Source organism: Pituophis catenifer, unplaced genomic scaffold (genome assembly GCF_029215685.1).
Source record: "Pituophis catenifer annectens isolate HBS135680 unplaced genomic scaffold, rPitCat1.0.hap2 SCAF_1, whole genome shotgun sequence".
NCBI classification, from domain to species: domain Eukaryota; kingdom Metazoa; phylum Chordata; class Lepidosauria; order Squamata; family Colubridae; genus Pituophis; species Pituophis catenifer.
The window spans coordinates 230,516,297-230,528,959 of record NW_027256881.1 but is presented as its reverse complement, the minus strand read 5'-3'; the positions used below and the strand labels follow the sequence as shown (position 1 = coordinate 230,528,959).

General features: G+C 37.5%; 1 protein-coding gene across 7 annotated transcripts in view; it reads left to right on the top strand.

Moving 5' to 3' along the window:
• TNS1 (tensin 1) overlaps window positions 1–10,282 on the top strand; it is a 236,648-nt gene extending 226,366 nt beyond the window's left edge. For 6 of the 7 annotated variants that reach the window (XM_070952600.1, XM_070952525.1, XM_070952672.1 and 3 more), the window contains 5 exons: window positions 413–581; window positions 1,150–1,218; window positions 2,661–2,705; window positions 3,117–3,149; window positions 4,297–10,282. In XM_070952600.1, coding sequence (XP_070808701.1) covers window positions 413–581; window positions 1,150–1,218; window positions 2,661–2,705; window positions 3,117–3,149; window positions 4,297–4,441 — 461 coding nt within the window. In that variant the 3' untranslated portion in view covers window positions 4,442–10,282. The remainder of the gene's footprint in view (window positions 1–412; window positions 582–1,149; window positions 1,219–2,660; window positions 2,706–3,116; window positions 3,150–4,296) is intronic. The other variant, XM_070952752.1, reaches the window with a different exon arrangement.
• The last annotated feature ends 2,381 nt before the right edge of the window (window positions 10,283–12,663 follow it).

Below are 12,663 nucleotides of genomic sequence, written 5' to 3'. Positions count from 1 at the left end.
AGGAAAAATTTCCTAAGGGTGAGGGCAGAATTGAATTTCTGATTTAGATTTATTGTGAGTAGTGGGAGTCTTGTGTTAAACTTACTCATCACAAACTGTTTCTGATTCTGACACTGAAAAAAAATGGAAATAATGTGAAATGCAGCCAGGTACTAAGTTCTTACTATTGTTTCCTATGAAAGAGAAAATCATGACATATATACACCAACTCTTCCCTCGCTTAACATTCATCAGTTGAGTTATCAATATTCATCATAGAATTTTTGGTTAGCATAACCAAAGAGGAATGTTAATACATGTTGCTTTCCTTGTAGTACAAGCAGCAGTGTGTTGTATGCTTCAATATTTGTACTTATTCTTCATTCTACCATACCAAATATGTTGGCCTCAATTTCCCTCTTTTCTCCCACAGCCTGCAACGTGCTGTTTATAAACTCGGTGGAAATGGAATCATTAACAGGCCCTCAGGCCATCGCCAAAGCAATCACTGAGACACTGGCTGCCGATATCCCTCCCTCTGCTACTATTGTCCACTTTAAAGTCTCCACACAAGGCATCACCTTGACAGACAACCAGAGGAAGTAAGGGAACAGGATGGAGGGTCAGGGTTTGGAGAAGCCTTGAGTGCATCCAAAACTAGTATCTTCTTAATGACAAGTACCTCAACGCATTCTTCATTTCACTGCAATATTTCTTAGTATCATGTTACAGAGTTCTCTATGATGGCCACATTAAATGAAATAATAATATGTGCAAGGTATCAAAAAAGGTCAGGACATTTTCTTGAAGTAACAGTAACAGAGTTGGAAGGGACCTTGGAGGTCATCTAGTCCAACCCCCTGCTCATGCAGGAGACCTATACTAGGGATTCGAACCGCCGACCTTTCTGATCAACAAGCTCAGCGTCTTAGCCACTGAGCCACCTAGCAAATCTCTACCAAGAGGATTTCATCAGCTTTGGGTATTAGAAATATAGAGCGCATCCAGGCCATACAGTACTGTGACCTCCTGCCATCTAAATCAGAACTTTCTCTCTTGCTCCTGTAGATGAGCTGCCTTGGGGTGGTTTAGTTATTTGCATGCAGGGATTCACTTTCCTTCAGCTTCAAATGGCTGTAGAATTAATGCTTACTCTCATTTCTACTTCAGGCTGTTCTTCAGACGACATTACCCTATCGTTACTGTCACTTTCTGTGATGTGGACCCACAGGACAGAAAGTAAGTGAAGCGGTTTGCTAAATTCTTACATAAACTCAAGCAATAAAACTCCTGGAAGCAGTATGTACAGTGTGTAGATATGGGCTCGGTCCTCCTATTTTTATTCTCTATATATCTTATTCTCTATTATATATCTTTAAAGAGTTTTAGTCAGAGTTTAGCAGTTGAAAAAGCAAGTTGAAAGAGGAAGTAAAATGCATCGTAAATAAAAAACAAGGTGTGTATATATATATATATTCATATATATATATATATATATATATTCATATATATATATATATATATATATATATATATATATATATATATATATATATATATATATATATATATATATATATATATATGAGGACCCAGTTTGTGGGGCCAATAAGCTGACTTCGTATAAAAAAGAACACCGCTTGGGGGGGGCGAAAGCCCTACTAAGCAGGTATATACAAAAGTATGAAGGCTATTGCTTAACGCATTGTAAGCCGCCCTGAGTCTCCGGAAAAGGGCAGCATATAAATCGAACCAATAAATAAATAAATAAATTTAAAAGCTAGTGGAGATGGAACCAATTAAAATCTCTTTAGGATATTTTACAACCAAAAAAGCCACCTCTAAAAAGACCCTGCCACTTCTGGATTGGGAAGAATGCCTCTAATCTAATCCATTGAAGAAACACCTTCATTCAAGGGGTAATATGTGGGGTCCTTGGTGCTCTCTGAGCTTGCTGGTTTTCTTGTAGACATCTCATTACCCAAACTAGATAAGATCATCAGTGCTGGTGTTTACCTAGTTTGGGTAATGAAACATCTGCAAGAAAACAAGCAACTTCAGAGAGGACCAAGGAGCCCTCATCTCAACTCTGAGCTGAAAATATTTTCCTTTATTGGGTTAATATGTGTTTAAAATTATCTAATTTATACTAATACCAGACCTTCTGTAAATATCAACAGCATCCTCACTATGAGCGACAGTTTCTACCTGAACACATTGAGAGATGGAAATGACAAGATATCTTTCTGTATCAGAATGAATAAAAACCATTGGCTGGAATGGAAAGATAGGAACATATAATGGGGGAAAATGGGAAATTGCCCAGGACAGGATTCTTAGAATCCTATTTTCATTTCTGATCTTGAAAGGAACTAATCATTCTTGCGGATTCTTTGTTTCTGTGTTTGAGCAGGAACCTCTGTAATTAAACATCTGTTCCCCTATGTTGCTACTGCCAGATCTCTTTGATTTCCAAGAAATGAGATTGTTCCATGTTGAAGCAAATATGCAGGAAATTATCAACAGCAGTGGAGATTTACAGATGTCTCCCACAACTTGTTTCTGCTCGGCAGAGAACTAAATTGCCAATGAAGAACAGAGTTCATCTGTTTCTTTGCAAAGTAATGAAAACTCAGTTTGAGATCAAATGCACCTAAAATGCTGACTTTTACTCATTATAGGTCAATGAAGTTGCAGACTTGTGATGGGGAAGGACTGAAAAAAAAGTACATGATTGTTCATTTATTTTTTAATTGTCACTAAGCCCTGTAGTGAAATTTCAGGGTTGAATTTCAGAATATTTCTAAAAGTCAGATCATGATCCTTTTTAAGCAACAGATAATTTCTCAGAAGAGTTAAGGGACAAGATTTTCAAACAGTATGGGACAAGTTAAGGACAAGTTAAGGGACAAGATTTTCAAACTGTAGAGAATTATGAAAGGATTTTATCCCCTTTCCTAGTTGTTGTAGTCATTTATTTACAGAAGAAAGAATCTGTTGACAATGAATCAGTGGAATTCCATTCAGGGCTTCCCACTCTCTTAGATACACCCTGTATTTAACTCGCCATTTTAAAAAAGTATCAAATTTTCCTCAGTGTAAAAATTAAATAGAGCTTTTTGTTTGTTTCTCCTCAGGTGGACTAAATCAGAATCTGGTGGTGCTGCCAAGTAAGTTGTCCCTTTGATTAATTTCAAAATTAGGAAATATTTTACACACACACACACGACATAGGACAGGGGATTGTTCTCGTAGTCCTTAAATCTACCAAAACTTTCAAAGATGTTTTCAAAGACATTGGCCTAACCTAAAAAAGAATTTAGAGCTAAATTAAGTAATTTTGGTCTGAATTGTTATCTTTACAATCCAAATATGCCCTCCTAACTCTGACCTCTCAGAAGCCTGTGGTCATGAAAAATCAAACTGCTTAGTTTTTAAATTTCATTTGATTTATTTTCCTGTTGGACCTAAGGATCACAATACAAAGTTGGTGACCTCTACTTGTTGATTTTCTCAGAAATTCTTGATTAAAGGCAGAAATTGCTTACACAGTTAGAACACACTTTCTTCTGTGGCTCATAATCCATCCTGTTAAGCCATCTCCAATTATTCCTGATAACATATTCATATTTTATGAGCCGAGGTGGTGCAGTGGTTAGAGTGCAGTACTGCAGGCTACTTCTGCTGACTGCCGGCTGTCTGCAATTTGGCAGTTCAAATCTCACCAGGCTCAAGGTTGACTCTGTCTTCCATCCTTCCGAGGTGGGTAAAATGAGGACCCAGATTGTTGGGGGCAATATGCTGACTCTGAAAACCACTTAGAAAGGGCTATAAAGCTTAAATCTAAGTGCTATTGCTATTGCTATATAACCACAGAGTGGAATTAGCTGCCTATCATAATGCGAAGGAAATTTATAGCTTCAGGTAGATAGCTCAGAGATAATTAATTCTGTATGAATATTCTAAGGAAAATCCTTCTAGTTGAATTCTCTGTTTTCTGTAAATTCTCAGGATTGCTTGGATTTCATTTATTGTTCACTTAGGAAAAATATATAATGCACATAATATGTCTCTTCATTTACAGTGGGAAATCTTCCCACTTTAATTAGAAGAATAGTGATATAAAGCACATATTAATTAACAGTGATTTTTCTTGAGTCCCTGTGCATTTCAAATGGCATGGTAGAAGGACTATCAAGAGTTTTACCTGATACACATGTAAAGTATGGTAGTGATCACAAATAGCAGTGGGCAATTCTTGTCTTGTCTCAGACCGGAATGATTTTATCGCTCCTTAATTTCTTTGTCATCCTGCAGACTCTTTGGCTTCGTGGCTAGGAAACAAGGCAGTACGACGGACAACGTTTGCCACCTCTTTGCTGAGCTGGACCCAGATCAGCCAGCGGCTGCCATTGTCAATTTTGTTTCCAGAGTTATGCTTGGCTCCTCTCACAAGAGATGAACTGTGGCTTCCCCCTTTGCAGGGGGCTTCTTGCCCTTGAATTTTGACGAAGGACTTGGAGTTGTTCCGAGAAGTAGTGTGAGGAAGTGCATCGTGAAGGAGTGATGTGAACTGAAGAGGGGAGGGGGGAAGGGGAAGGTTTATATATATATAAAAAAGAGATCTGAATTGTTGGAAGGCTGAAACCAACCAAACACATGTATGTAGCAGAAACCAAGGAATTGACACCATTGTCTTTCCCTGCCAAGATCAAGAGATGGAAACATTTTTGGCTTTTGGATCAGCACAAAAATCAGAGAATTCAGCCCCACAGGCCAAAGTATGAAATCTTAGTAATCTTTGTGGGATAGGTCTATCTAGTAGTTGCTTGTTTAGAAAATAAGGCAAAAACGAAACCGACTCAAATACCCATGACTATATGAGCTTCAGGAAATAATATCCAGAGAGATGCTAAAATCATTTTTAAAAGCAAATGCTCCCGGTTCAACTACTGCTGAAAGTATGAAGTATGTCTGAATGAGTGTGTGTGCACATGCATGTGGTATGTCTGTGATATGCACATATTTCAATATTTAACGTGAGGCTTTACCGTGAGGCTTCTTGCCTCTGATGGCGATTCAGAACATGTATCTCATTCCCCCTGAGGTCACGGGCCTCCGTAACCTGAAAAATAAACTTACAAAAACAATGGTTAGCACTGTGAGATTTACAGTGCAAGCAGAAAGTATTTATTTTAATCAGTAGTCACACTCATCCCCACATGCATGTGCACCTACCAATCTGTACAAAAGAGTTTCAGAGCTGAGAATCTCTTTTTCAATAATAGTTTGCGGAGCATGCTTTCCAAAGCAAAATACGCTAGTATCGGACAGAGTCTTTGCAATGGGACTCAGAATAAATTGTCCTTAAGACTCTCTTTCCCGGAAATGTTAAAACACAGGAATTGGGGAATGCCCTTCCTTTTGAGTTTAGGATAAAAACAGTTCTGCCCAAGCTTATCCTTTGGAAGACATACACGTTGTTTTGGAAATTGCATGGAAACGGAGCAAAGGCAAGATGAATAATCCAATAAACGGGAGGGGGGGATTCTATTTTGAAGCCATGAAGAATAACCATTATAAAGACTTACCTTGTGGATTTAAGCATGGCCCTAGCTATTTCAAAAAGACAGTGGCCATATGGAGGTTCAGTATGTAGCAAAATTAGTTCATTATTTTTGCATTATTAAGCTTTATTTTTGCTTCTGGAGGCATCAAACAGTAGATTTTTGCACTGACCTGCTAATAACATTACGCTAGATTGACATTTAGTATGAAAAGGGAGGCTGTTCCTTTATGTTGCATATCATTTCATGCAAAGCAACTTCATATCCTTTCCAGAGAAAATGAGAAAATGTAGCAGTTGCAGAAAAATTGTATCTTCTTATATTTAACACCACGGTTGAATCCTTCTATTAGAATGATTTTTGGCATTTCTAATGGAGGACACTTTTATACTATCTGTAAACTGTTCATGCTTGGTATCTATCAAGGAGAGAGTGAATAATGTGGATTGATCTATCACATAGAATTTCCGTAGTGTAATAAGAATTTCTCACTATCTTCCCAAACTTCTACAATTGGCAATTTTTAGATTTAAAGATGTGCTGAATGGATAAAAAGAAGCTCTTTTCTATCACCCATTCTGCCTATGGCTTTATTGTGAATTTTTCAATATTAGGCTAGATTCAAGAAAGCCACTGTTGTTTCGCAATATATCAATTGAGTCAGTACAAACTGGTTCAAAAACCACTTGCGTGGAAATAATATGAAACATTCTACCCCATGCCCTGTTAATAACCCAAACCTATAAAATTTTGTTCACTGCTACTGAAATGGCAGGTGCAATTCAACAAGATCTAATTGAAATAATTGGAGAGCCATTGTCATCCAAACTGCTATATGGCAAGGTGGACCTAAGTCTTCGCAGGTCTCCAACACCACTGGCACAATTCAGTGGCCTCCACTAGAAATCATGAATGGAAGTTGGTCTGTCCATAAATTTTGTTCAGACATGAATAGGTCATGAAATAGTGAAGAACAGAAACATTTTTGGGATGGAGGCCATGTTGATGAGGCCCTTCATACAAACTCATGCAGCATTCATTAAAAACCAGTACGACAACTCGCGAGACATGCAGTCACCTAAATTCCCCCGGCATTTTCATTGCCTTCTTATATAATATATATATATGTATGTATGTATGTAAGTATGTATGAAATATACTGACAAAATAATGTAAGCTAATCAATAAGTTTTTTCTAAAAAAAAAAAAATGAAATTTACACAAAGTATTTATTTTTTTGTTTTTGGCCCTGTTGCTTTTATTTTTCATCTTTGATTTTTGCAGCTCCCTTCATTCCTCCTACCCCATAGAATATTCTCTGTGTGACTAACCTGTCACCTCCAGATGCACTGGGATTTTTTCCCCTGAAATTCTGGGAGCCTTAAATCCTAATATATCTGGGAAATACCAGGTCTGGGGAGTGGTGACAGTATAAAGCTTTCGTTTTGTTAACGTGACCATACTGAGCAAAGTGTCAAAACACGAGGTCAGTTCCATCTCCTGAATGCTATAAAAGCAGCAGCTTCTAATTGTATGCCCCGGGGCAATGTCATTATACAATATTCCTCATCCCATCCCACCCCACCCCATTGTTCATCCTCTGCCTGAGCAAATGAGCACGAATGCATTTGTACTTTATCACTGAATGACGTGAGGGATAACGGTGCGCGTATGTGTGAAAGTGTGCGAAGAGAGATCCATTTCTGGATATTGTTGTATAAAGCATGAGTTTTGTGATGGAGAATTGTTGAGACAGGTACTTGGATGGAGTGGGAACATCAGTTTTTGGCATCATCACCCAGGCTCCGAGCCCCATCCATAGCCAGATGGGATGCTGGAGACTGCGAGATTTATTCTTTATGTTTGTGCTGAATGTCTCTCTCCTTCCGAAAAATTCAAGCAAGATGATTTCCCCACTTCCTTCCCCCCGCCTCACCTGCAACTGTCTCACCCTGCCATTAACCAATTAGAAAAAGACTGTGTCTATATAGATATATAAATATTATAAATATATATATTTTTTGAAAGTCTCTATTTTTCAGATTTCATTTTTTTTCCCCACTGCTTTCAAAATTGTCCCTGTACTCAGTGCTTGCTACCTTGTCACAGGAAAAAGTATATTGGAAGTTAATGGTTCATGCCTTTTTTTTTTTTTTGACACTCAGATGAAAGTAAGTTGATATAAGTATCCAGTAGTCACATATCAGTAAATACATTGGTAGGCACATGCATGTGAACAAAATATCTGCTTCCAGCCATGCCTTGCACACTGTTCCTGTACTAACTCACGAGCTAAAGATGGAAAGTTTAAGATCCCTCTCTTTTTAGCCCACTCGCTGAGGCAAAGCCTAATCATATTATATAGCTTGTTGCTTGTCCAGCTTGTATCGAGACAGTGCAGCGTTTTAGGAATAAACTTGTACTTATGTAGATCACCTTCCAGGGCCTTCTCTCAGCCTAGGGTTCTTAAAGTGTATGTGAGGCAAAACACCCAAAAGGACAGTTTCTAGAACTAATGGGAAATCTGACTCACCTCTAAACCCTACAATCTTTTTGCATATGTTGGTTGGGTCAAAAAATGATGACTTTTAATAAACTTTCCTCAAGTGGCATGTTGGGCTACTCCGGTTATGTGTGAGGATGTAGACCAAAGACTAAAAACTCAACCCTGCTCCATCACGATGGACTGTTGATCCAGCCATGCTAGAAAGGATTGTCTTGGATATATAAGAACTGAAAAGGACAACTAGTTTTCATTCTATTGCCACAACTTTGGTTTTATCTCCTTCCTTTTCTAGAATCTCTAACAAAAGGTTGTTAGGCTAAGCCATCTTCCATTAACCTGATGTCCTCTCAATGGGACTACAAGTCCCAGAATTTCCAATTAACATGTGGGTTAACATGATCAATGAGTTCTAAGAGTACCCATACCACGCTATCTAGTGAGCAGCCAATTGAGAAAAGCTGCTCTAATTCATGTGCCTTATTCACTGGTTCATCTAGTGATTTGCTCCAGATGTGAGTGAATGACTGGCTATATCAATCTTCTTCTTTTTTTGACTTAATCACAAATCCAACTTTATCAGTGGCACAAAGAAACTTTCGTGATGCAGGGCAGACAAACTCTGGTCCCGACTCATTTACTTTGCTTTTCTTGAGCTTCAAACCCCTGAGAGAGCTGTTGGTTTGTTTCTGAGATTTTAGAGATATCAGTAAGCAGGCTTTTCTCTGAAAAAAAACCCTCCATTTCACGTCCAATACCTGGGACTCAGGTCTAATGTAATTTTAGCACATGTATGTTATGTAATGATTTAGAAGATGTTGGATTTTATACCGAATGCACTCAAAGCACCCTCTGCGCACAGAGTATTACATAATCTTGCCAAAGAAACCTATTTGAAATGCACTTTTCTTCGTTGTACATTTATTCTTGTGTGGCTCTGCCCCCCCCCCCATTTTTAAAACACTCTGTTTAAATTGTGTTTGCTAGTGAATTTTCCTCTAGCAATTTCTGAAATTCTGTCTTGGAATAATTGGGTGATTTAGCTAATTGTATATGTAGCTTGATATTTAAAGAAAGTTCCTGAACAGTAAAACAGCCAAATTATATTGCATTTGTGAGAGAGAGCAGGAGGTAAGCCATTATAAACTCACCGACCTTAAACTGCAACATTTCTTCCCTCTGAGCTGTTGTATGAAGCTCTCACAGTGGTTTGTTTAAATCTCATGTCTAAAAGTAGCTATTTTCTAAATTTCCTTCTCAGCAGCATTAATAAATAATATCTGACAAATAAATAACATTTAAGCAGGCCCAGGCTTATTTATAACAAAGAAAGGCATCTTGGTTAAACTGGGACAGAACTTTAGCAGACAGAAGAGTGCTCCTGTTGTCCTTAGATGTATCCTAAATGTCAATATGGAAGGAAAACAATTTTCTGATTGGTCAATATAGATTAAAGAAACCGCCATCTTGTCCTTTCTCATTAGCAGCAAATTGGCTTGGATTAGCCTAATGTTAGAGTCAAGAATGTGCCTTTTTATCCTAACAGAGCTGGCAGGCATTGGCAAATATTTTTTAAAAAAATCATCTTCTTTTATAGAGGTCATTTGAGACACAGCTCAATATAGACATGAGGAATAAGTTCCCATCAGTTCATTATAATACAGATGTTGACATACCGGGCTGTTTTTTCATATCACGGTTCACTGATTGTCCTTAGTTAAGAGGCAGACATTGGCCCAAATGATTAAAAAAAAAAAAAAAAAAAAACACCAGCCACATTGGACCAATAGCCCAACAGGCAGCTTATATATCTGTTTCCATCTGCAGTTAAAGTGAATGTGCTGGAGAAACAAATGGGAAGAGGAAACAGGGCTGAGTTAACTCTTCTGGCAGTAATAAGTTTGAATAGTTCATAAAAGGTTGATTCAAAACAGGCTCTATTCAAGTTATTTTTGTGCTGTGTATTTAAGAAATATTTGGCAAAAGAGCAAGCTGGTGATAAGATGTATCCTGCTAAATTTCAGGGCAAATGTTACACTGACTTCATGGAATATCTATGTAAGACGCACTGAAAAGTAATCTGAAATACTAGCTTTTGATCTGTTGCCCTCTGCCATTTTTCACTATTAAAAGCAAGACTATCTCTTCACTAACATGATCAAGGACCACTGCGGGACCTTTCTTCTATGCATTAAATGAAGTGGTTTAAACAAATAAACACACCATTATATTATCAGCATTCTTGCCAATTCTTGGGTAGTGTCTTCTGTATTAATCATGCATAGTTATCCAGAAGGCTGCAGGACTTTTGCTGAATGTCTTCAAATACTGGCTGGACATCCTTTTGATAAGGATTTTTTTTTCTGGATTTCCTGATTTGAACAGGAAGGTTAAAACAAATGGCTTGAGGCTCCTCCAACTTGACTTCTACTAGCATGAAACAGGTGGGATGTGGATTGTCATCCCTTTCCTAGCATCATCTTTCCAGAAATAGTAATTTTTATTCCAATGGATGTTCTGCTGAATAATAGCACTTCAAAATCAATGGTGCGATCCAAAGAGAACATTGTCAACCTTGGCATTAGAACTACTCAGATTCCACTTCTTTGGCTGTAGAGTACTCTCAATGGACATACCAGAACATAATCCCTTAATCAGAATTAGGAACCAACCAACCATCGATTTTATGAAGTTTCTAGATATAATTCTTTTTTTTAAAAGAATGTTTTAGATGTTTTACTGTGGAAGATTGCTTTGAGCTGACTAGACTCTAGAAGAAGCAGAAAGCAACTTGTCAAATCAGTTCCTATCAGGAAATATTCCATCTAGTGATTCTCTTTTCTACGTTTATTTTTTTCAGAAGATATCCCATTTTGCTTAGTTTTATTTGAATTTTAAATGAAACGTCGTACATGATTTCAATAGTTTAGAGCAATAAATACATAGAAGAAAATTAATTTTGGAAGGGAGGGAGTCTGTCCTAACTGAGCTCAGAAAAGTCAGTTAAAAGTTAGCAGTAGGGACAGAACCATCCCTGAATAGGTTGATTGCCTGTGCATTGTTAAATTCTCTGCCTTAGATATACACTTAGATGGAAACGTTTCTGTGTATAATGCAAGGCAATGAATATCAACATTTCTTCTGCTGCAACTGTTTGCATAGTTCCAATCTCTTTTTAAAAACTGTGGTTCTTTGCCTTCCCAGCAAAGTTGTTCCACAGTTCTTGATCTTCTCACCCTCATGATTAAAAATCCAGAGGTCAATAATCCAGAGGTCAGTAATAATGAGATAGTAATATATCTATGAAGGCTCCTATAATTGTCCATATATGCCATTTATGCATCTCACTATTCTTATCTTCTATTCTCTAAAATGTTGAGAGCCTAGAAACTGAAAAATGACATTTTGCTTTTAACTACCAAATACCACCACCACCCTGGAAATTACAGAGGTTAAACAAATAATGTGTTTAGGATTAGCTAGATGTTTTTGCTACAGCAGGGCCTTCCCAAACCAATGGAATCCTCATTATTTACCTCCGGGTTTCCCAACCTTGGCAACTTCAAGACATGTGAACTTCAACTCTCAGAAGAAGTCCACATGTCTTAAAATTGCCAAGGTTGGGAAACTGTGATTTACACGAATAATCCCTTTGTATATCATCAACTTACTTCATGACTGCTGTGATGGAAACTTTCAGAATGAATCCAAACAACACAAATCAAGCATCTAATTTATCTCCATGGGGGGAAGAAATGCATCCAATGAATTTTGGGTTTATATCTAGTAAGACTGTCATTAGAATTGCCAATATAAACTGGGGGGGGATCCTTATTAAAATTGTGACTTATTGACTTTGTTTTGTTACTTGCCTGGACTATTGTTGTTACAGATTTCTTGCCAGTATTTATGACTATACGAAACCATGTTTCTTTTCTTTCTTGCATCTCTCCATTTTTTTAAACCCAGACAGAAATGTTCACTTATGCATAACATAGAGAGTAGCAAGAAGGAAGGAAAAAATAAACCCAAATAAAATCCCCTTTTTATGTGTTTATATAGACAGAATTCTCTCTATATTTTACCGCCTAAGCTTTCCTTTCCCTTTGTACAGTAATTTCTTGACTCATTGCGGTTCCTAGTATGGCTTTGTCAACAATAAGATTTTAAACCAAATCAATTATATCAAATATGCTGTTGCTTGAATTGCCCAGCTTGGTATCTGGATTGTTGGAATTATATCTCAAACTTAAAGGGAGTGAAGGAATAAAGACTCTCTACTTTTTGCACAGGGTACTTGTGATGGTGGTTGTATTCACTCTTGCAATCTTACACTGCAAATTTGATTCACCACAGAGTTTCACACACCCAAACACTAAGATGAGTAGAGATTTATCCAAAGAAAAATTTGAGGTGAATCTGCTGTTTCTACACAGATGAAAAGGATGTGAAGGAAAACTAATTTGGTAACACCAATGCAAATTTCAGAAGACCTTTTATACATGAACACGTATAACAGTAAACACCAAAGTTGCCCAGTCTGACATCTTCGTCATACCTTTTATAAATGTTTTTGGTGCAAACTCTTTGACAAGTGGTCCAGAGAAGGTGACA